The sequence below is a fragment of the Wyeomyia smithii genome, chromosome 3 (genome assembly GCF_029784165.1).
Source record: "Wyeomyia smithii strain HCP4-BCI-WySm-NY-G18 chromosome 3, ASM2978416v1, whole genome shotgun sequence".
NCBI lineage: Eukaryota > Metazoa > Arthropoda > Insecta > Diptera > Culicidae > Wyeomyia > Wyeomyia smithii.
In genome coordinates this window covers 231,700,713-231,721,629 of record NC_073696.1, presented here as the reverse complement: position 1 = coordinate 231,721,629, position 20,917 = coordinate 231,700,713, and the positions used below count along the sequence as shown (strand labels likewise).

Here is a 20,917-nt window from a genome sequence, read left to right as displayed (position 1 = left end):
TTAAATTGTTTTAATATAAAATTAGGTGTTAATTCCCTAGTTTTCGAAACTTAAATTTAAAATAACTTGAAAACGGATAAATTCAGGAAGTATCCGAAAACTAAATTCTCGCTATTTGTCAATTGATGGCAACAGCAGATAAGAGATTTTGACATATCTACAACGTCATGAACCATGATGAGACATATGGTAAACAAGTTGCTTTCACACGTTAGTGATTTTAATGCGGCGTCATCTACTTTTAGCTGTGTGAAAATGTCTGGTTTTGTACCAAAAAATCGTCATTTGTGGGTTACTTTCCCCATTTCACGCGAAGAAAACGGTGGCTGAAGTGCACCGAGAGTTAAAAAAGTTTACGGAAAAGCTGCTCTAAGTGTCACAGAGATGCTGAATTGGAGGATTTGATGGATGCAGATCCATGCCAAACGCAGCAACAGCTTGCTTGGGTATTAGGAGTTACTCGCTAAGTAATTTCAAGCGATTACATGATTTGCGAGTGTCGAGAAATTTGGGTTCCCCATGATTCGAAGCCAAAGGAGGTTGGGTGTCGTTTTTCGCATTTGAGCAATTGTTTCTGCGGCAAAAAGGAGGGGGTTTTCCCCATCGCATCGTGACAAGCGAACGGAAATGGATTCATTACAGCCATCCAAAGAAAAGAGAGTAATGTGAAGTGCCCGGAAGCTGCTTCTACGTCGTCGGCTCGGCCGAATATACATGCCACGAAGGTTATGCTGTGTATTTGGTGGGACCAGGTCGGTGTCACTCATTGACAACTCATAGCTGTTGAAACCGAATAAAACCATAACTGGGTAACGGCATCTACTTCAATTGATGCGATTGGCCGAGCACTGTCTTACAGCCACAATTCGAACATTTGTATGAAATAGTGATTTTTCTGCATGACACAATGCTAGACCTCAGACTGCCAAAGTCGTCAAACTTACATAGAAACGATCAGGACGCCAAATATTACGTCGTCCGATTATTACCGTCGTCCGTTCAATAGGACGAACATAATTATCGTAATGGTATTCGAGTTTCACCAGAAATATGGGACTAAGTTGTAGCTAGCGATGGGCAATACTTTGAATGATTTTTAGGCAACCATTTTTTTTTTCATGATAAAGTAAACATTACCCTTGGCAACAAAAAAACGTGTTGTAATGCAACTTGTGACCAAAACGCCGTCTTTGAACCCGAAAAAAAAAAATAACTTGAAAATCACATGCTCAGTATACATCTGATTCCAAATCTTAACATTCTTTCAATTTATTTAGGCTCTTCAGTTTTTGATCGCTTGAGGTTCTTTTGGTTGGCATATTGTTTTTCTTGATAAAAAGTTACTTTTATTTTTTCTTAATTTTAGACCGTTTTCATAGAGCTTAAGAAATGTTATTTTGATTAGTTGTGCATTTTCTGTTTCATTGTTTGCATTTTTCCTCGTCTTGAATTTATGTGTGTTTTAATTTTGTTTCTCATTACATTGCACTGTTTTGTTCAATTTAATTTTTTCGTTGAGTGATACTCCTATTTATTATTTTTATTACAAATTCGCTGGTCTTTAATTTTTTTTTTAATCGATTATTTGACTTTCTTGCACTGGTTCAGTCGTTTGGACTACTTTGGTCTATTTTTTTCATTTTCCATGGTGTTTCGTAATTGAACAGATTGATTTTTTATGTGATTGAAACATTTTTTTTTCGTTCTATATTTCATTCTAATTTGAATTCTGCTGGCTAGTTATGTAATTTTTGGTTGTTTTTTTTTGCACCTGTTTCAACTAGACTAGTTTAAGCATATTTTTAGTAAATTGTCAAATTTTGTCTTTTCAAAGCACTTGCGTACCTACTTACTTCAGCTACCTAGAGCCGTGGTGGTTCGTGTCGTTTCAAAAATTTTCCTCCAGTCTGCTTGGTCCTGGGCTTCTCGTTGCCAACTTCCTAAGCGTCTTGACACTCGTGGATCCGCTTCAATCTGCTCAAGCAACCTAGCACGTTGGGCTCCTCTTTTTCGGATGCCGGTTGGGTCATTTAAGAAAGCCGATTTCACCACACTGTCGTCTGGCATTCTCGACACATGTCCAGTCCATCGCAGCATCGCGACCTTCGTCAGGACAATGGCAATCTCTCTAAACAGTGCCTGCAGCTCGAAACTTATATGCCTTCGTCACTCTCCGCTTTCGGTTTGTACTTCACCAACACTTTCTGTTCAAATACGGCAGTGCGCGCATGTCCTCCGTGAACAGCGTCACGGTTTCAAGTCCATAGAGAACCAATGCGTCCTACGTATACATCGTTGGATCTCCTTATTTGTGTCATTCTCGACTGTTACCAGAGGCCTCAATTATACAAACTCATCTACCACTTCCAGTGCATCGCCGTCCATGATCACTGTCCGTGAGAGGTGAATATTGGTTTCTCTAGAGCTTTTTCTTTTCATGTACTTGGTTTTCGACACATTAATTTATAGTCCAACTCTCCTAGCCCGCTTTTAGTGTAGCGTAGATTGCCTCCGCCGTTGCAAGGTTTCTCGAAATTACGTCGAGGGCGTCTGCGAAGCTTATGAGTTGAATGTCCGATGTCCTTCACAGGCACACGTAACACATCACTCGATCCAAGGTAGCTTTGATAAGTCGTTCCAGTTTATCCGGAAAACCGTAGAAGTGCGTTATTTGCCATAGCTAGTCTCGATTGACTGTATTATACGCTACCTTGAAGTCCACGGAGAAAAGATGTGTGAGCACGTTGTACTCCCGGCACTTCTGAAGGATCTGCCGGAGAGTAAAACTTTGATCCGTAGTAGCGCATGCTTGTTTGAAACTAGGTTGGTACTTCGCTACAAATACTTTTGTTAGAGGAGAAAGACGACGGAGCAGAATTTGGGAGAGGACTTCGATCAACGTTATGCCACGATAGTTGCTGCATTGTAGCCAATCATCCTTTTTATGGATGGGGCATACAATTCCTTTCATCCATTCCTCCGGTAATTTCTTTTTCTCCCAAATCCTGGTTAATACACAGTGGAGTGCCGTTGCTAATGCCTATTTGCCATGTTTATAGAGCTCTGCCGGTAGTCTGTCCTTACCTGCATCTCGATAGTTCTTCAGTGACCCAATTTCCCGTTTCCTCACCAATCGTGGTTAACTCAATACGAGTCGATATTCGGCCGCGTTCTCTCTTGTGGCGATGCTTTGCCAAGCTAGTTTTTTCCACTCTTTCGCTTACTAGAATTTCCCGTCAGACCAATCATTTTGTTCCTTTTTTCTTTTTGAAGAAATAATCGTTAATTCTCAAAAACACATCTTTTCGTTGATCGCCTTCCAGTTGATTAACTTTCGCGACAAATCACCTGCAGAGCCACGATGCAGAACCTACGGGGCAACCTGTCGTCACCAACAAAATTTAGCGACATGCAGTTCCAGATACCGAGTTCCCATTCGTGGTCCCTTTTTGTTGCCTAGGTCCGTGCCGGATGTTACGAATTATATTTTTTTCGGTTGTTCGTAGTGCAATTGTTTAGGTAGGTTGCCTTACTAGTGCCGCGCTACCGAATCTCGTGTTAAGGCTGCTATTTTGGCTACAGCGTTCGAGACAACACGCTTCCTAATTCAGCAGCCTGCTTCGGGTCAGACGCTGTTGTGAGCCGCCCCTAACCTGGGAAACAGACGGTCAAAAAAGTTGGGATTTCTGATTCAACTCGCTTTGTCTTGTTGCTTTTTTATAATTTATTTAGATTATTCATATTTTACATGTTCCAATTTTGCGGGCTGATATGTTCCGATTAAATATATCATATGTTTAGTCTTCTCGTTTTGATATTTTTGACAACTTCCTTAGTTTTTCAGTTCCAGTTTACTGTCGATTGTATTTTGATATTGGTCATTAGAATCTGAGTTTATGTTTAGGCTAATTTTTTATGTTAAAATTGTTACCTTTTTCAGTTATACTATTTTAGTCGAGTTTGGCTTGAAATCTTCTACAAGCTCTTGTCACAGTGCTAATGTTAATAAAAAATAGTTAAATCGTAGAATAAAATGATTTCAGTTTGTTTTCAATTCAGTTTTACTATCAGTTAAGATTGAAACCTGAAAGAATCAACGATTGCCCATTTTATCCAAAAACCCTCGTCATTCTCGACATGTTCATATCCGCCAAACGCCGGATCACTATTCTACACATTGGCTAACTCTCTCTATATTTACGAACTAAATCATAATAATAATTTTGTAAGTCGAAGCCGGAAAAGTTGTTCTGTTCTGTGTGAGTCCCGAAAGTGTGATTGGTTAATGGTTCAGATATCGCGACAACGCAACGGCAGCAACAACGACAACAACAACAGAATGGGTTGGAGAAAATTCGAGAAAATAATATAATCACACAACCAAGGCGGTAAAATGATTGACACGAACCAATCCAGCACGAAATAAGCTACGTACGAAAACAGGAACCGAACGAAACGAAAGCTTGACAAAAGCCATTTTCACTGTGGAGGAACATCTTTCGCTTTACGATGGATTCACGAAACGAAAACAGAAAAAAAACTCAAGAACGGCGGGATGAATTTCAAGCATAATGGCAGGATTTGGGACTAACATATTACGGTATAAATATTTAAATCAACTGCGAAAGGAGTAGATTGCTTATATAGTCGTATGTATAGAGTTTCTCTTTCGGGCGGAAAGAAATAGCGCAGTACAGAATAGACAGAGAGAGAGATAAAAGAGCATTGAGGAATTATTAGGACAGAAAGGCGCGATAATGTGTTTTTCTAGATGGGAAAGCCGAAAGAAGGTTGTCTCCGATACGAAAGGAAAGGAAAAATCGATATTTACCTTTGGAACGTCTGTCGTTTTACGTAATTGTCACGCACGAACTCGATGATCTGTTTCTGCGTTTTCCCGCTGTACCTGTTGAGTGGGAAATATCAATTTAATCATACGTTGTTTCAACACCTTTTATAAGCACTGTGTTGAAATGATTAACAAAAGAAAAATTGGCAGATTGTGACATTACCTGAATGAGCTGCCCCGCGACAAAACACGAGCTTTCCGCCGTTGCACGTTTTGTACCGCCGAACAGCGGAAGAAACCGTGATTCTCGACGCATTTTTTCCAAAAGTTTTTACACTCGTTACGTCCCTCAAAGAAGAATTCCACCGTATCCTTGTGATACATCTGCGCATAGGTCAACAATTGGGTTAGATAAAGCACTCAAAATTCAAAGTTATTTTCTTACGTAATTTTCTGGATGTAACTTTATCAGAAACTTTTTCCTCTTGAACGAGATTTTGCGGATTTTGGCCCAAGAAAAGGTGTTTATTCGAGTGATGCCCTGGAAGACGGCAATGCCCATATGTGCGACGGCAAGGTTCAGCGGGACGCCCTCGTGGTCCTTGGCCGGATGCATCTTCATGCCATACAGCTCGCAACGACGTGCCGTTTCCAGCAGGTTCAGATCTGCCTCGGCTGGGGATTGTCCTCTGTACACAAAAAAATATGGTTAGGATGTTAAAACAAAACTGCTGTCGTGGAAGGAAATCCTTCGCGCTTACAGGTGCTTTTTGTGATTTTCCATTATCCGTCGCTGCATTGTATGGTCCTGTTGTGGTACGAATCGGTAAGATGACAAATAGGTGTGATCCGGGTAGTCTTCCGGAGCGTAATCTCCACACGATGCTGAAACATGGCAAAACAATTGAATTATTACACGTCCTGCAAATGAGGCATTTCACGCAAACTCGTCCGTGGAGTTGGCAGCACCCTGGCAGATTCCAGTGGTAATTCAAGAAACACTAATATACACCAAACTTATTTTTTTCCACCAAACTCACAAGGCATTTAATTCTAAAAACGTGCTGCCAACAGCAAGGAGAACTGGCATGAAACTCCTCAAATATATCACACATTATCATCGCCTAAGCTAAACTCACCCTGCACAATATAGCTCGCCATTAAAGCTGCCGTGTTATCGTTACATTGCAGACTTCCGGTCGCCAGGTCGCGTTTAATTTGCAGACAAAACAGATACCTGGTGTACTCTTCCTCCAGCTGCAGTGGATCGGGGGTGTAAAATTTGACACAGAACCTCAGCATCGGTTCGATGAGTGACAGACCGACTTGTCGGTTCAATGGTTTCTCCAGATCCAACCAATACTTAGTACCGGAGGGGGCCTCCTGGTACTCTAGCCCGAAGTAGTCCGCTTCGAGGAGATTCAGCTGGCGACACACCTGCTCGAATAGCACCTTACCGAGGGCTTTCGCCTGTATTGGGGGAAAAATGAGAAAAACGAGAAATTCGTTATTACATATCGAAGTGCCATTGAATGATTTTCACGTGAAGAAAGACATTTTGCCCTGCCCCGCGAAACAAAACGGCAATAATAATCGAAGCAAATTCAATTAAGCACAAGTTGTCAACTTCTCACAGGTCACAGGAGAAGGGGACCGTGCGACTGGCTGCGACAGTGGCAGCGAATTTTCACCCCGCCATCAATTAAATTGTGGTTTCCATCCACCGAGGACTGTAAGCGGTGTACGAATAAAACCCAAACTCGTGGGGAGGCGATTGAGCATGGCTAATTGATTTGATGTTGTACTTTGAATCCGCTGTCCGGCTTTTCATTTTGTTTGGTACCCTGATTGCGCCTTAATGGAATTGTAAATCTGTGATTAGAAATTTTGTTGTACCAAGTTACACGGTGTCAGATTTTACAATGTATACATAATGTACACGTCAATCGATAGCTTACATCACATCACACGAAACAAAATCCTCCACACAACAAAATTCTATACATATTTTACAAACTTTTCTGGTTCAAAATTCCCGCCCGACACAAACAAATTTGTTTAAAAATAGATATATATGCCTTTTGCTTTCCACTGCTTCGGTACGTGATGGGACTACCGTCGAAAGTTGTCACCTAATCTACCTTGTTCATCAGGTCTGACATCAAATATGCTTCAACCGGTGTTTTTCGAAGAAAAGGCGAAACAACGGAAGGGATGTAGCGTTATGTTGAAATTTTAAAGATTGCAGCTGACTGGATATGTCAACGAACTTTTAACGTTCCACCCAGTTGCACCTAGGACGGGTTGAAAGTCATCGACTTAATGGATAGAAACATTTGCTTCTCGAGGTTTCCGTAACAATTCATATTTCAACCTAGTAACGAAGAAGGGGGAGCGGCGGAAAAAATTGGAATTGCCGGTAAAAAGGATCTCCGTACTACACTGCCATCGAGTCACATTTAAAAAAGTGGAAAAGTTATGAGATTTAAAATCTATATCTATAAATGCAGATGTCTGTCTGCCTGTTCCCTATAGACTCAAAAACTATTGAACCGATTATTGTGAAAATTTGTGTCATTTGAGACTATTCTACATCTCATTGGTGTAACGTATGAGGAAAAAAATCCGAACAAACTTTCAATTCCAAATTGAAATCTTGCGCAACTTATTTTTCTATCCTTGTTTGTTTATTCAAGTAAAAAGCTCCACATCGCGTTGATTTCCTGATCCTCTGGGGTACTTGCTTTATAGCTCCCTGAATTCCGGATGTTTCAATTGTTTTGAGCTCCATCTTGATTTTTCTATCAAACAATCGACGTTTTTTGCTCTGTAACCTTTATGGTAGACCATTCGCTTCAAATTTGCTCAGAAAGTTTCAATAGAAGGCAGCTGTGGCACATTTTGAGGATTGTTTCCTTTCGGAATAAACCCGATATTGCCTTGCCGCAAATTCGCTAAAGTTGCATTAGTATAGTTTGACAATGCATGGTCTGGCCAAAACACTACTTTGTAATTTTTATGGTTCTTATATTAAAAGTTTTAAACCTATTTCATGCAGATACTTGTTCACCGTTTTTGAATCAATCGAATATTTATTGCCCAGCTCACGACATGATCACGCCGACCGACCAGTCGTTTCCGCCCTTAATTTCACTCGAACTTTGCACTCTTGCAAAGTGCATTTTCGTCCGGAACCAGATTTTTATTTGAAGGTATTTTCATTCTCGAAGAGTTTGTCAATAATGTATATAACTGTTTTTATCCATATCCAAGATCTTTAGGATAGTGGAACACTTCACTTTTAGATTTTTCTTCATTTCGCTCATAAAAATTTTAAATCAATTTACGACGATCTTCTTCCGACCACGCCTTTTTCCCAACTAATCGTCACTTGACAGAATCGACTAGTCGTGTTACCAGTTATATAAAAGTGGATTTTAATTTTGTGGAAAAGGATTTTTCGATTTGTGCAGCACTTCAAAATCGTAAACCAATTCAAAAGTTGTTCGGATTTTTTTCCTCACACGTTAATAAAGATGGAGAGGGGGATGAGCCATGTCACTCTTTTACAACTTTAAAAACGGTGAACCGATCATCATCAAATTCGGTATTTGGAAGCTGGGTGATTTATTTCAGCGACTTTTCATTTTATATGTTTAATTAGCGTGGCAGGGGGGAGGGGGGACAAATTAGTTATTTGTAAACTCCTCAACACCAAGCTTGATTACCGTGCCAATTTGCCATTTATCTATGACATTCATTTTTCTGGATTTCAGTGGCGAAGTCAAGCGGGGTATATCAAAATTATTGTTTTATTATACAGTGTCGGACAAAACGTTAAAACCACTCTGTTGCAGCAGAACGTAATTTGTTGCAGTTCCCCAGTCAGCGATCTAATCCTATATGTTGCAGCAGAACGTAATTTATTGTCTGTTTTATCTGATCATTTCAATATAGAATAATAGGATTAGATCGCTGACTGGAGAGCTGCAACAAATTACGTTCTGCTGCAACATATATGATCGCGCACGATAGGGCCCGTTGTTGAAATCCACAGCAGCAAACGACCACAAAGACGGAACAGTGATATGAAATAAAACAATAGCTGCTGCGGTTAGCACGACCAGCCGCCAGCGGCGGTGGCTGCGAGTGAACTGACTAGAATAATTTTATTGTCTGTTTTATCTGATCATTTCAATATAGAATAATAGGATTAGATCGCTGACTGGGGAACTGCAACAAATTACGTTCTGCTGCAACATAATCGCTGACTGGGGAACTGCAACAAATTACGTTCTGCTGCAACACACTCCAATGCAAAAAATTCAAATAAGCTTTCAACTGCCAATTCATATATAGTATATGCGAAACTTAGCGGCGAGCACTTATACTAGAATGACAACTTTGGTAACCGCAATTTAACGCAATCGAAGCAACCCGTTTCAGCAAGACGCACTGATAGCTGTCAAAGATTGAAAACCGGTGCGACAAAATTTAGGACCAGTTCCTCGGGTCGGCTGTTTCGAGTGTTATTTCGATTGATTTTTGAAGAATATTGATTATTTCTCGGTGATAGTTTGTATTTTTCGGGTCCTGGTAAGTGTTTATCATATAAACAAGAAGTGTGTAAAATTCTCAAATTCCAGTTGCAGTCAACGAAAAATGGGTCACGCTCAGAATTGCACAGAAAAACAACGGATCATTCGCAAAACGTCCAAGGCAGGCAGCAGCCAACGCGAAATCGCAGAGGGCTTGAAACGATTCAAAAACCTTCGTGTTTGATGCTCTCCACGACCGCAAAAAATCCGAAACAAGTGGACGCCCAAGGAAAATGACCGCAAAGGATGACTCTGCCATAAAACGAGTCTCCAAGAAAGATCCCTCCAAGGCCTCGAAAAAGATCCTAGACGAACTGAAGTTGTCCGTGAGTTCCCGGATAGTTCAGCGGAGGCTGGCGGAGCAAGGGGCTAGGCGGTAAAAGCCTCCGGAACGTCCCGATGCTGACGCCGAAGCATCTGAAGCCGCGGTTGAAGTTTGCGAAAGATCACTTCGATTGGATCGGTCCGGAGAAGGAAAAGAAGTGGCGAAAGATTCTGTGGTCGGATGAGAAGAAGGTAAACCTCATTGGCTCGGACGGAAAAACTTGGGTCCATCGCCCAATAGGCTGCGCTTACATGCTCCAGTATACCACAAAGACATTTAGGCATGGAGGAGGGAACATTATGGTGTGGGGGTGCTTCTCCTGGTACGTGGTTGGCCCCCTGTACTGGGTGGATAAGATCATGGATCAGTACCTCTACGCCCAAATCCTAAGGGATGTTATGCTGCCACATGCCGAATGGGAGATGCCCCTGAAATGGCAATTCATACAGGACAACGATCCGAAGCTCACCGTTAAGACCGTCAAAAACTGGCTCCAGGAGAACAAAATCGACGGCATGGAGTGGCCAGCGCAGTCACCGGATCTGAACTCTATAGAGAACCTATGGGAGATCGTGAAAAGGTCGGTGTACATGGAGAAGTCGAAAAATAAGCAGCAACTGTGGGATAGGATCCAAGCCCGTTGGTACGCCAGCCAAAATTTTCGAGCTAGGGCCAATGGCATATATAAAAAAACAAATTTCGAATTTCGTTTAGCGGTAGGGCTCAAAAGTTTCGTCCTCTCAAATAGAGTCCCCATGCCAAATTTCAGCTCGATCGAACATCGGGAACACATTCCTCAAAGCGGTCAAAGTTTCAACTTTTTTACCGATAAAAATAATGCACAGAGAGTAAAACATGAAATTGTCGATATCGAAGTTTTTTTATGCTAAATGGGTTAGAAATGCATGAAATGTCGAGATCTGGGTTTAACTTGACAAAAACAATGCAATCGATGAAATCTTCATCACAATAGTATTGTAACATATCCTATATTATGGTACGATACTGCTAGCAAATTATATGCGATATATCATTAGGGTGGTCTTTTTGGTCAAAATTTTAAGAAAAATATGAAAAAAAAACCGAATTTGAATGGAACATTGAAGACTTTAGTTGTTTAGATAATCTTTTGCAGTTTTTATAAAAAACAGATTTTTTAAAGTGAGCTTTTTAGATAATTAATTTTTAATTTTTCTTTTAACTTTTTAATTAATAAACATATTTTTTTAGAGTGAATAGTTTTTTGAAAAGACAAAGTTATTATCAACAACTTTGCCGAAGACATCATACCGATCGAACAAACCGTTTTGGCTCTAAAAATATTTGTAATCATCATGCCTATAGAAACGTCTATGCAAAGTTTCAGCCAAATCGAAAACGACGATTAAAAAAAATATTAAAACAGGGACATGGGCTCACATTGTTCTGATGAATATGTGTATCTAATTTTCTTATTTCCTATGGCTTCGCCAGTTTTGCTTTTTAATAGGCAATTTTTGCACCGACAAGTAAGGTTATCTATCATGATTAGAACTCCTTACGGCCCAAATAGCCCTAGTTGTGCTGGTGGCCGACCAAATGTAAATAAATAAATGGTTGGAACAGTCCGAGTTGTACCACGATCGGAACAATTTTTTATATGCGAAATTTCTCCACTATTTAATTAAAAAAATATATCAACCATTTAGCAAAAACATCAATCAACTTCTCATGATGCTGTTCAGTAAGTTGCAATAAGATTGTTTAAGTATTACTATTAGTAAAATGGTTTTAAAAAATGATCCATTTTCACAATTTTTCCTTACAATTGCTTTCACGCCTTGTTTGCAAGTACAAGGTTGTTACAGAAATCTTGATTTTGAATCCGCAAAATCCGCGCCACGGAGTTTGAAGATCCGCGCCGTGAGAACTAAATCCGAGTCGAAAAAATCACAGGAAGGTTGTATGCAAAGCCACGAGCGCAAGGTTGAAGTAGAATACTTTTACAAGAAAGATAACTCGGCTGCTTGCGTGTCAGTCATTTTTTCTAGTAAATAAACGTTGACCGTTCATTAGCAGTATTGTAGTTTCTTTTTGCTTGATATTTTGAATGAAGTTCATTGAATATTTTTAAATTTTGTGCAAATGAGAAGTTGAAGTGCTGCCGAATTGTAATATGCACATTTAATACGACATCATTAAGCGGGAACGGAACGAAGGCTACGGTTATGCAGAACGCGAATGATGGCGCGATGCGATTCGCCTTACCGTGGTGAAATGTACAGCTCTTTTTAAGGCGAAGTAGAGCTATACATTTCAACACATTTCGTCTTGCCGAATCGCATCGCGCCGTTATTTGCGTTCTGCATAACCGTAGCCAAACACTAAGCGACGCACGTAACACGTAATAATAATCAGAATATGCATGTAGATGAAGATAATTAACTTTGGATTATAGCGCAAAACGAGAAAATATTAACTCTTCAAATATTCATTTTTGTTCTTCAAATTTTTGTCGTTCAATTTAATATCCGATGAAATGTCTGTTTATTATCTGATGAAGTTCTTATATAGCAGGGGCGACTCGTCCATAGGTGCAACCTGTGCAATGCACATGGGGACGTCAGGCAAAAAAATGAAGCTAAAATCCAAATTCATGTTCTTATTTTCTTATTTTTCAGTTTTATTCTTAAATAGTAACAAAGGGAATTTGTTATTTTTTTGTTGGGAATTACTTGCTTTTTTTCGCGGATAAAATTGTAGTTATTTCCCAGAGTTTCAGTTGAACAGGTAGGTTCAACAGCCACGAGTCGCCCCTGTTGTATAGGCAAAATGATGCAATCCCAATTTACTAGGTCCATAACTCTGCCGACCGTGCTTGGGAAAGCAATCGTATAACCACCAATCATAGGTCGAATTTTGTGTTTTGACAAGGCTTAAGGATTTTCAATAGTACAATAGTTCGAATAATAAAATTACAATTATCTTATTTTGGGAAGAATCTTAGAAGATTTTCCAATCTATTGCTGCAAGAACGAAGGAAATCCATCGAATACTAACCGATTTATTAGCATTTGAAATTGGACATATTTTTCACTTTTTTCGGTTTTAGATTTTCATTTCACATCCCTATGTAGCCGAGCTTCCTGAAAGAAGTATTCTACTTCAATAAACGTTAACCGTTTGTTATTCAAAGTTGGTCATGCTGATCGCAGCCTCTGCGCTGCCCCTACAGTGGGGGGTTTACTAAATAAAGTAAAAGTAAAAATTAGACAACTACAACAGAATTTGATTGCATCCTGCACAGAATGTCTGCTTGTGTTGATGCCAGAAAATTATTAACCTTCAATTATTTGTTTATTTGCCTTGAAAAAGCATTTTGCGGTTCAAAATCGGTTGCTAATTACAACTTTTGAGCTGCCATAACATAGGGGGAATTAAGATACACGGACAACATGCACTGTGGAAGCTATTTCACATTCAGTAAATAAGACGGGTGCGACAGATTTAAATTGCTAGGATCCAACACAGATTGCTTGCTTGCGTTGACAAAAATTATTAACTTTCAATGACTTGTTTATTTTTTTGCCTTGAAAAAGACATTTTGATTTCCAAAATTGGATTTCCTGATGGCAATCTTCATGCTGCCCCAACACGGGGGGAATAATGGCTGTCTGGCGACACACGCTGAGAAAAACCGCGCTGCTCCTGAGACGTGGTGACCAACCACAGGGCTAGTGCTGCTGCTAAGGAAGAACGACTGCTGTTGTCGCTGTCTAGAACTATTATGAGCGGTTTCGGCTGAAACAGGCTCTTATATAGGCCAAATAGCATGTTTTCAATTGCAAGGTATGTTTCGTTGAGATCATCACCGCTTGATTTTATATATGTTAAATCATCGACATTTTTCGGTGAAAAGTAGACTCAAAAAACAATTATTTCCGAACGTTTCGACCTACTTTATTACAAACTTTTTTCGGTCATCCTCAGCGGATTCTAAAATACATTTAAATACAATTATCGGTTTAAATTTAACAAAAAAGACTTACTTTCTACACAATATAGGTTATACCGGCGTTTCAACTTCTATCTATCTGTTTTTTTCTCCTCTCTCTTACCTTCGATTGCTGTCAGATCTTATTGTTTTTAGTGTTTCGAATAACCCTTTGAAAGCAGATCGGAATTTTATCGAGTCACGTTGCAGGTTGAAGGTATTTTCTTCGCCTTTAATTTTTATATGAAATGTTTCCGAAATGAGCCTCGTGTCAGTTTTGGTTATTTCGTCTAAGATTCTTGTACTCTCAAAATCGAAAATATGTCCCTCATTTATTGTATGTTGTACTAGTCATGTGTTCCCTACACTTTTGGATTTAATGTCATTTTTGTGTTGGTCTAATCTTTTTTTTTTTAATTGACTGGTCTGTCCAATATTAGATTTACCAGTACATACGCCGCATGGTATTTCATAAACCACATAAGTTTTCCGTTGTTTTTCAATTTTGGCTTTTTATTTTGTAAAAATAATGTCTTTAATTTTGTGAGTTGGTTTAAAAGTTAAATATATATTTAATTTCTCTCCTAAGCCTGGTATATATGGAGATGAGATAAACTTGGGGCACAGTGTTGTCGTGTCGTGGTTGTTATCGTAATATAAAGTTTTGTTGTTCGATCTTGTATCAACGTTTTGATTAAAAACTTCGGGAACTTATTATTACTTGGAATATATTTAAATTTTTCTAAGCTTTGTGGTCTATACTGTGGCTGACTTAGTTTCAAGGCTCTATCTATCAGAGGTCGAATTTTTCGTTTTGACAAAGCTTAACTATTTGCAATAGTACAATAGTGTGAATAAAATAATTACAATTATCTTCTTTTGGGAAGAATGTTAGAAGATTTTCCAATCCAAAACGCCAAAACGAAGGGAATTTATCGAATACTAACCGATTTATTAGCATTTGAAATTGGACATATTTTTCACTTTTTTCGGTTTTAGATTTTCATTTCACATCCCTATGTAGCCGAGCTTCCTGAGAGAAGTATTCTACTTCAATAAACGTTAACCGTTTGTTATTCAAAGTTGGTCACGCTGATCGCAGCCTCTGCGCTGCCCCTATAGTGGGGGGTTTACTAAATAAAGTAAAAGTAAAAATTAGACAACTACAACAGAATTTGATTGCATCCCGCACAGAATGTTTGCTTGTGTTGATGCCAGAAAATTATGACCTTCAATTATTTGTTTATTTGCCTTGAAAAAGCATTTTGCGGTTCAAAATCGGTTGCTAATTACAACTTTTGAGCTGCCATAACATAGGGGGAATTAAGATACACGGACAACATGCACTGTGGAAGCTATTTCACATTCAGTAAATTCGACGGGTGCGACAGATTTAAATTGCTAGGATGCAACACAGATTGCTTGCTTGCGTTGACAAAAATTATTAACTTTCAATGACTTGTTTATTTTTTTGCCTTGAAAAAGACATTTTGATTTCCAAAATTGGATTTCCTGATGGCAATCTTCATGCTGCCCCAACACGGGGGGAATAATGGCTGTCTGGCGACACACGCTGAGAAAAACCGCGCTGCTCCTGAGACGTGGTGACCAACCACAGGGCTAGTGCTGCTGCTAAGGAAGGACGACTGCTGTTGTCGCTGTCTAGAACTATTATGAGCGGCTTCGGCTGAAACAGGCTCTTATATAGGCCAAATAGCATGTTTTCAATTGCAAGGTATATGATCCTGTCGACCGTGCTTGGGAAGCAAGCATATAACGACCAATCAGAGGTCGAATTTTTCGTTTTGACAAGGCTTGACTATTTTCAATAGTACAATAGTGTGAATAATAAAGTTACAATTATCTTATTTTGGGAAGAATCTTAGAAGATTTTCCAATCTATTTCTGCAAGAACGAAGGAAATCTATCGAATACCAACCGACTTATTAGCATTTGAAATTGGACATATTTTTCACTTTTTTCGGTTTTAGATTTTCATTTCACATCCCTATGTAGCCGAACTTCCTTAGAGAAGTATTCTACTTCAAAAACTATTAAAAATTATTGATTTAAGCATAGTTTCTACAAGCATCGTAGCGCCTTACAGTCCTCAGAAGAGTTTTTCCTGCAAATATCGTGTATCGATATATTCATAACAGCAAACTGAACATTTCTAGAGAATAAGTTTAGTAAAGTGGATTTTCCCATTCAAATCGTATGGAAACTAAGTCTTGGAGCTGACTTAATTTTTTGTCCCACGCTAATGTATAGCTTATTTGTGTTGAGTCTGAAACGCAAAACATTTGAATTTTGTTTTTTGTCAACAACTTTTGAACATGAACTTTAGAAACTAAACAGAGTGACGAAAAAGTTTTTGAAAGCAAATTCGCTGATTTTCCCTGATATTCCCTGATATTCCCTGATTTATAACATTGATTTTTCTGATATTTTTCAGCATTCAGCGCAAATAGTGCAACGTAGATTAACGCAACTCTAAAATCCCAGCGAAAAATGTGTTCAATCGGATATGAAACCGAACCGTAGAGGTCGCGAATTAGCCTTTTACGCTATTCCCTGATTATCCAGGTTTTTCCAGGGTTTCGACACCCTGCTAAAGTTCATCGTAAGTCAAAACCCTTACTGCGCCAATGTTTAGGAATAATGCTGAAAAAAAAAATGTTCGAAAAACCATATTTATAAATGCAAAATGTTCGTATCACTGATTTTTTCTCTTCTTTCCTCTTTTTAGAGAAGTATGATTAAAACTAGTTACGTACTAACTCTTCAATCCTGTACATTGCCGGGAGTATTCAATCAGTAGTTAATAATGCAATTCATATTAACTTTTACTAAAATTACAGTCCAAAACATTTTCATAAGTAAGCTCCATACAAAATTATGAAAAAAATGTTACCAGAAATGCCAATGTTCCAATTTAAACTAGATTCTTCCAGTTTTTTCGTGTAATCCAGTTAAGCAGTTGAATCACAAAATCATCCACTTTTTGTATGTTTTGCCAGTTCTATCCAGATTTTTTATCACCTCCAGTTCCCATTGTTTTTGTCTATTTCAAAATATTTCTTAAAGTGAAAATTGTATCTTGATTCCTGTTCAAAATTTTTTTTAACAAGGAGTAAATAAGGATTTTACTCATTTTTTTCTCTCTATCCGCTGCTCGCACGAACTCAGCCAAATTTCTAGCAACATGATATGACATAGAAATAAAAAAAAGACATTAAAAACAATGTAGAAGCAAAAGGGTCAATAATGGATAAAGAAACTTTATAAAATTTTGTAGAATCTGTATTCGAAATGGGCTGACTTAGGCGTGAGATTATTAAATATTTTTGATTGTGACCTGGAGCGAGAAGACTACATATTGAGTGATTGGCGCCTTGTCATGTATGTGTGGTATATAACCTCCCTTTGCGAAATTGATCCACGATTTTATAAAATTTAGAGAAAACCCATCTAAAGCAAAATCTTAAGCAAATAAATAAGCTTTGCCGAATCGAATTCTCTCATGTTAGTTTTGTTTCTCTCATATTAGGGATCCAGTTTTTTCCGTTTTTATTTTCAACATTATTATAGTTTGTTCCAAAATGTGTTTGATAACCCTGTCAGTGACACCACCGCTGCGGGTTGCCATATTCCGCGTAACTGAAACTCATTTGAATTGACTGTTATTAAAATCCACGAAAAGAAATTTCGTGACACGTCTGTTCGTCTGCGATGACACCTTTGTTCGCGTTTGTACTGAAAAAAAAACCATTTGAACATTGGTAAAATGAACACATTGACAAAATAATTGAAAATTGAACAAAATCAGATATTTGCATCTTAAACAAATCGGAGATTTTTAAGTAGAGAAGTTTTTGTTAGATGAGATTTTTCTTTTTAAGGGCGCTCTTTTTGAAATTTTCCGAAGAGTTTTGGACAAAAATCAGAGATGACACTTTTTTAACCCTCTGCTGCCCAATGCCGCCTTTTGGCGGGCTTCAGTCAAACCTCTAAAAAGCTTCAATAAATACTTCAAACGTGTTTGTAATGATTCAAAGTGATTTTACCGAAGCCCGTCTAGGAGTTAACTTGGGCACTAGAGGGTTAAATCACTTTTTGTTTCAAAAGTCATTTTTTTCCATAATTTTAAATAAAAAATTCTTACAATTTCCCAAAAGTCATCCTTTGAAAACTTTTCCCTTGTTGAGTAAAAAAATAAAAAAACATCAGTCCTTTTCGAATGCTAGTCCAGATAATATTAAAAAAATGAAGGATGCCTCGCATCCACAAAGTTTCATTGAATTTGAGAGGGTGCTGCCCACTACTCAGTCGAATTGGTACGAAATCCTTCAATATTAAATTCTAGGTTGCTGCAAGCAATGTTGCAAGGCTTTCCGCAAAATCCGCGCCATGGAGTAGTAAAACCGCGCCAAATCCGCGAGAAACGCAAAATCCGCGCCGGCTGTAACAACCCCGCAAGTAGCGATATTTGAATCAAATATTCAAGGATTGCAGTATATTTTTCCGTGAAAAGCGTCTATATTTAAATTTTATGTAGAATCACTTCTTGTGCCAAATATTTATTTTAAAATGGAAGTGGCATGCAAAGGCCTGTTTTGTATTGTGATCGGAACAGCAATGAAGCATAATCGAAACAGCTTACTTTTAAGACTTCACCGCTTCACTTTGCCTGTGCTTGACAGAACGATGGATTTCGCGTAGGTACTATTCATGCAAAAGTTTTTGTTAGAAAAACTACTTCAATTCAAATGAATCTGAAATGAAATGGCTGTTCCGATTATAATACATATTTTGTTCTCATTATGATTAACCCTGTTCCGATCATGATACAAATTCTTTGGTTGGACAAAATGATAACTATAAGTTAATGTTTTTACCTCCCAGCTGGTCTCGAGGTACGCCTAACAAGCCAGTTGTCGTAGGTTCGAGTCTCGGCTCGGGAGAGACTGTTAGTGTCAGTAGGATCGTAGCGCTAGCCCCGCAATTGTCCTGTACACTTAACAGTTGGCTGCGAAGTCTGTGTATAGTAAAACAGATGGTCGAGTTCCGAATCGGCACCAAGGCTTTGCTTTTAAGTTAATGTTTTTGCAAACAAGAGCGATCGATTGTTTCGATAAACGCAATTTGTTCATGATTTAATGCTATATTAATGATGAAAATTATGCATGTTCATGTCATTCATTTCTCATGGTGACCGTTCAGTCGAAGACTACTCTCGTGCTTCTTCTATACAATTACGTCGCACAACGGAGTAAATTTCGTTCTGTCGATAATCATTGTGATTAATCTAATGACTCCGCGTTGTAAACCTTTCAATGAAACACATCCATTTGCTTTTTGGAATATATTCGGCATTGGTCGATAAATTTCGTCAATGATCTAATGACTATGCAATGTACGTTATTTATAAAAAAGGAGTCTCCCGAAGTGCGTTTACTTGCTCGAAGGAAATCGGGATTGTTAACAGACTTGAATGCTTCTGGTAGTGGATGGTCCGCGGGCGCACCGCTCGTATAGGTTCGCAATGTTCGACGAGCAAAAAACTTATCGTTCTTCTCCCTAATGAGCTAACTTTGCACGCAACATAGTTTAATTTGGTCCCTTACCACCGCGACACATACCTTTCTTTTCCATCGCAATAGTGGAGATGCGGAGGTAAACTCGGTTTCCGACAACAACAGTTGTCCTTCCTTCCTGCCCACATCCTTCCTTACAACATTCTTCCTCACCCAAACGACCGTAAGGACGTAGCCGGTGTATTTAGTCCCAAGTAGCAATATACGCGATTCCTTGTGCAATTCACTAGCTCAGATCCATTAAGAAGGAGCAACTATGCAATGTGCGGTCGTCAAACTCAAGATCCGATTGGCATGAAAATTTGTACCTATGTAGGATTTTTGCGGTCGGTAAATGTAATTAGGGTACAAAGCGATGTAAAGGCGGATATTTCAAAAATATATTTCCTCGTCCTCAGGGTAAGTTCTCGTCGAAAATTGTTGCATTATTAAGGCAAATTTGATTTAGGTTTACTGAACTACAACAGTATCTTCCAACACACATCATCATACACGATTATCACACACAACAAACAAATCGACGAACTCGGTGAGTAATTATTCTGCACTTATTGATGCACTTCTGCATACACTAGGGGCACCAAAACTCACAGGGATTTTCAAAAAACTATTATCCTTCTAGGGCAGCTATTTCGAGATCTAGGGTTATTCATTGAATAACGCTGGACGACAAAAGCGAAAAAAATGTTCCCTAAATCTCTTAATAATTGCCCTGTAAATATTATAACTTTTAAACAATTCCTGTGAATTTTGCTGCCCCTAGTCATTACCAAAGCGCGTCGACTTACTCGAGAGTTCGCATAGTAATTGCTCGCCGGGTTCGTCGCTTCAACGCTTTGTTTACGAGAAAACTCATTCAAGTCTCTGAAAAAATGTTAGTGACGGGGGCCGCCAAATTTACAGGAATGGCTAAAAACCTATAAATATTTAATTTTTTTCTAGTTTGTATTTCAGGGCCACACCTGTGTTGACCAGTGTTATTGAAGAGAAAATATTTGTTTCGATGTTTCAGCAATTTCATTTGGGATCGCTCTCGTTCGCAACAATGCATTTAATGAACAAACAGGCTGATTTAGTATTAAGTCAACCTTGGAAATACGTGGATTGAATATAATATGTTAAAAAATTGCTCAGTTAGCTAGTTGAATTAAAACTATGTAGCATGAATGTACTTATTATGAATGTACATTCTTATCATCGTGTGCTCCAATTGCTGTTTTCTATCCATAAATTGTTCCAGGGCGCTTAATCAGATTAGCAATGGTCCGCTTATTAATACTCGAACCAATGTGGCCAGTAGGTAGAGCTCCGAAGGATCCGGAATGACCGTAAAAGAGGATAAATTCCTAAAACCGATTCTACAGCACCCTGTTTTTTTTTCTCAACTATTCCAGGGCGGCTAACTAGAGACGAGATGACTCGTTGATTAACTTTAGGTCCAAGGTGGCTACTATGTGGCCTTCCGGAGGTTTCAGAATATCCGTAAAGTAGGACAATTTTGGAAGTTGGTTGATCGTAGGATTAGAGAAGAAGTGTTTGAAGTCTCGAATGCAATTAAGACAATTTTTGTTCTGGCTCTGTGCAATTAAGTTCCTAACTTTTCCATATAACGGTGATCTACTCTAATACTCATAG

General features: G+C 38.7%; 1 protein-coding gene across 4 annotated transcripts in view; it reads right to left on the bottom strand.

Annotated features, from left to right (window-relative positions):
• The window catches only part of LOC129731942 (FERM, ARHGEF and pleckstrin domain-containing protein 2), a 152,573-nt gene that overhangs the window by 44,550 nt on the left and 87,106 nt on the right, over positions 1–20,917 (bottom strand). For 3 of the 4 annotated variants that reach the window (XM_055692343.1, XM_055692340.1, XM_055692341.1), the window contains exons 3-7: positions 5,929–6,259; positions 5,551–5,674; positions 5,235–5,478; positions 5,013–5,173; positions 4,832–4,906 (exon numbers count right to left, since the gene is read on the bottom strand). In XM_055692343.1, coding sequence (XP_055548318.1) covers positions 4,832–4,906; positions 5,013–5,173; positions 5,235–5,478; positions 5,551–5,674; positions 5,929–6,259 — 935 coding nt within the window. Of the gene's footprint in view, positions 1–4,831; positions 4,907–5,012; positions 5,174–5,234; positions 5,479–5,550; positions 5,675–5,928; positions 6,260–20,917 lie in introns of those variants that run through there. The other variant, XM_055692342.1, reaches the window with a different exon arrangement.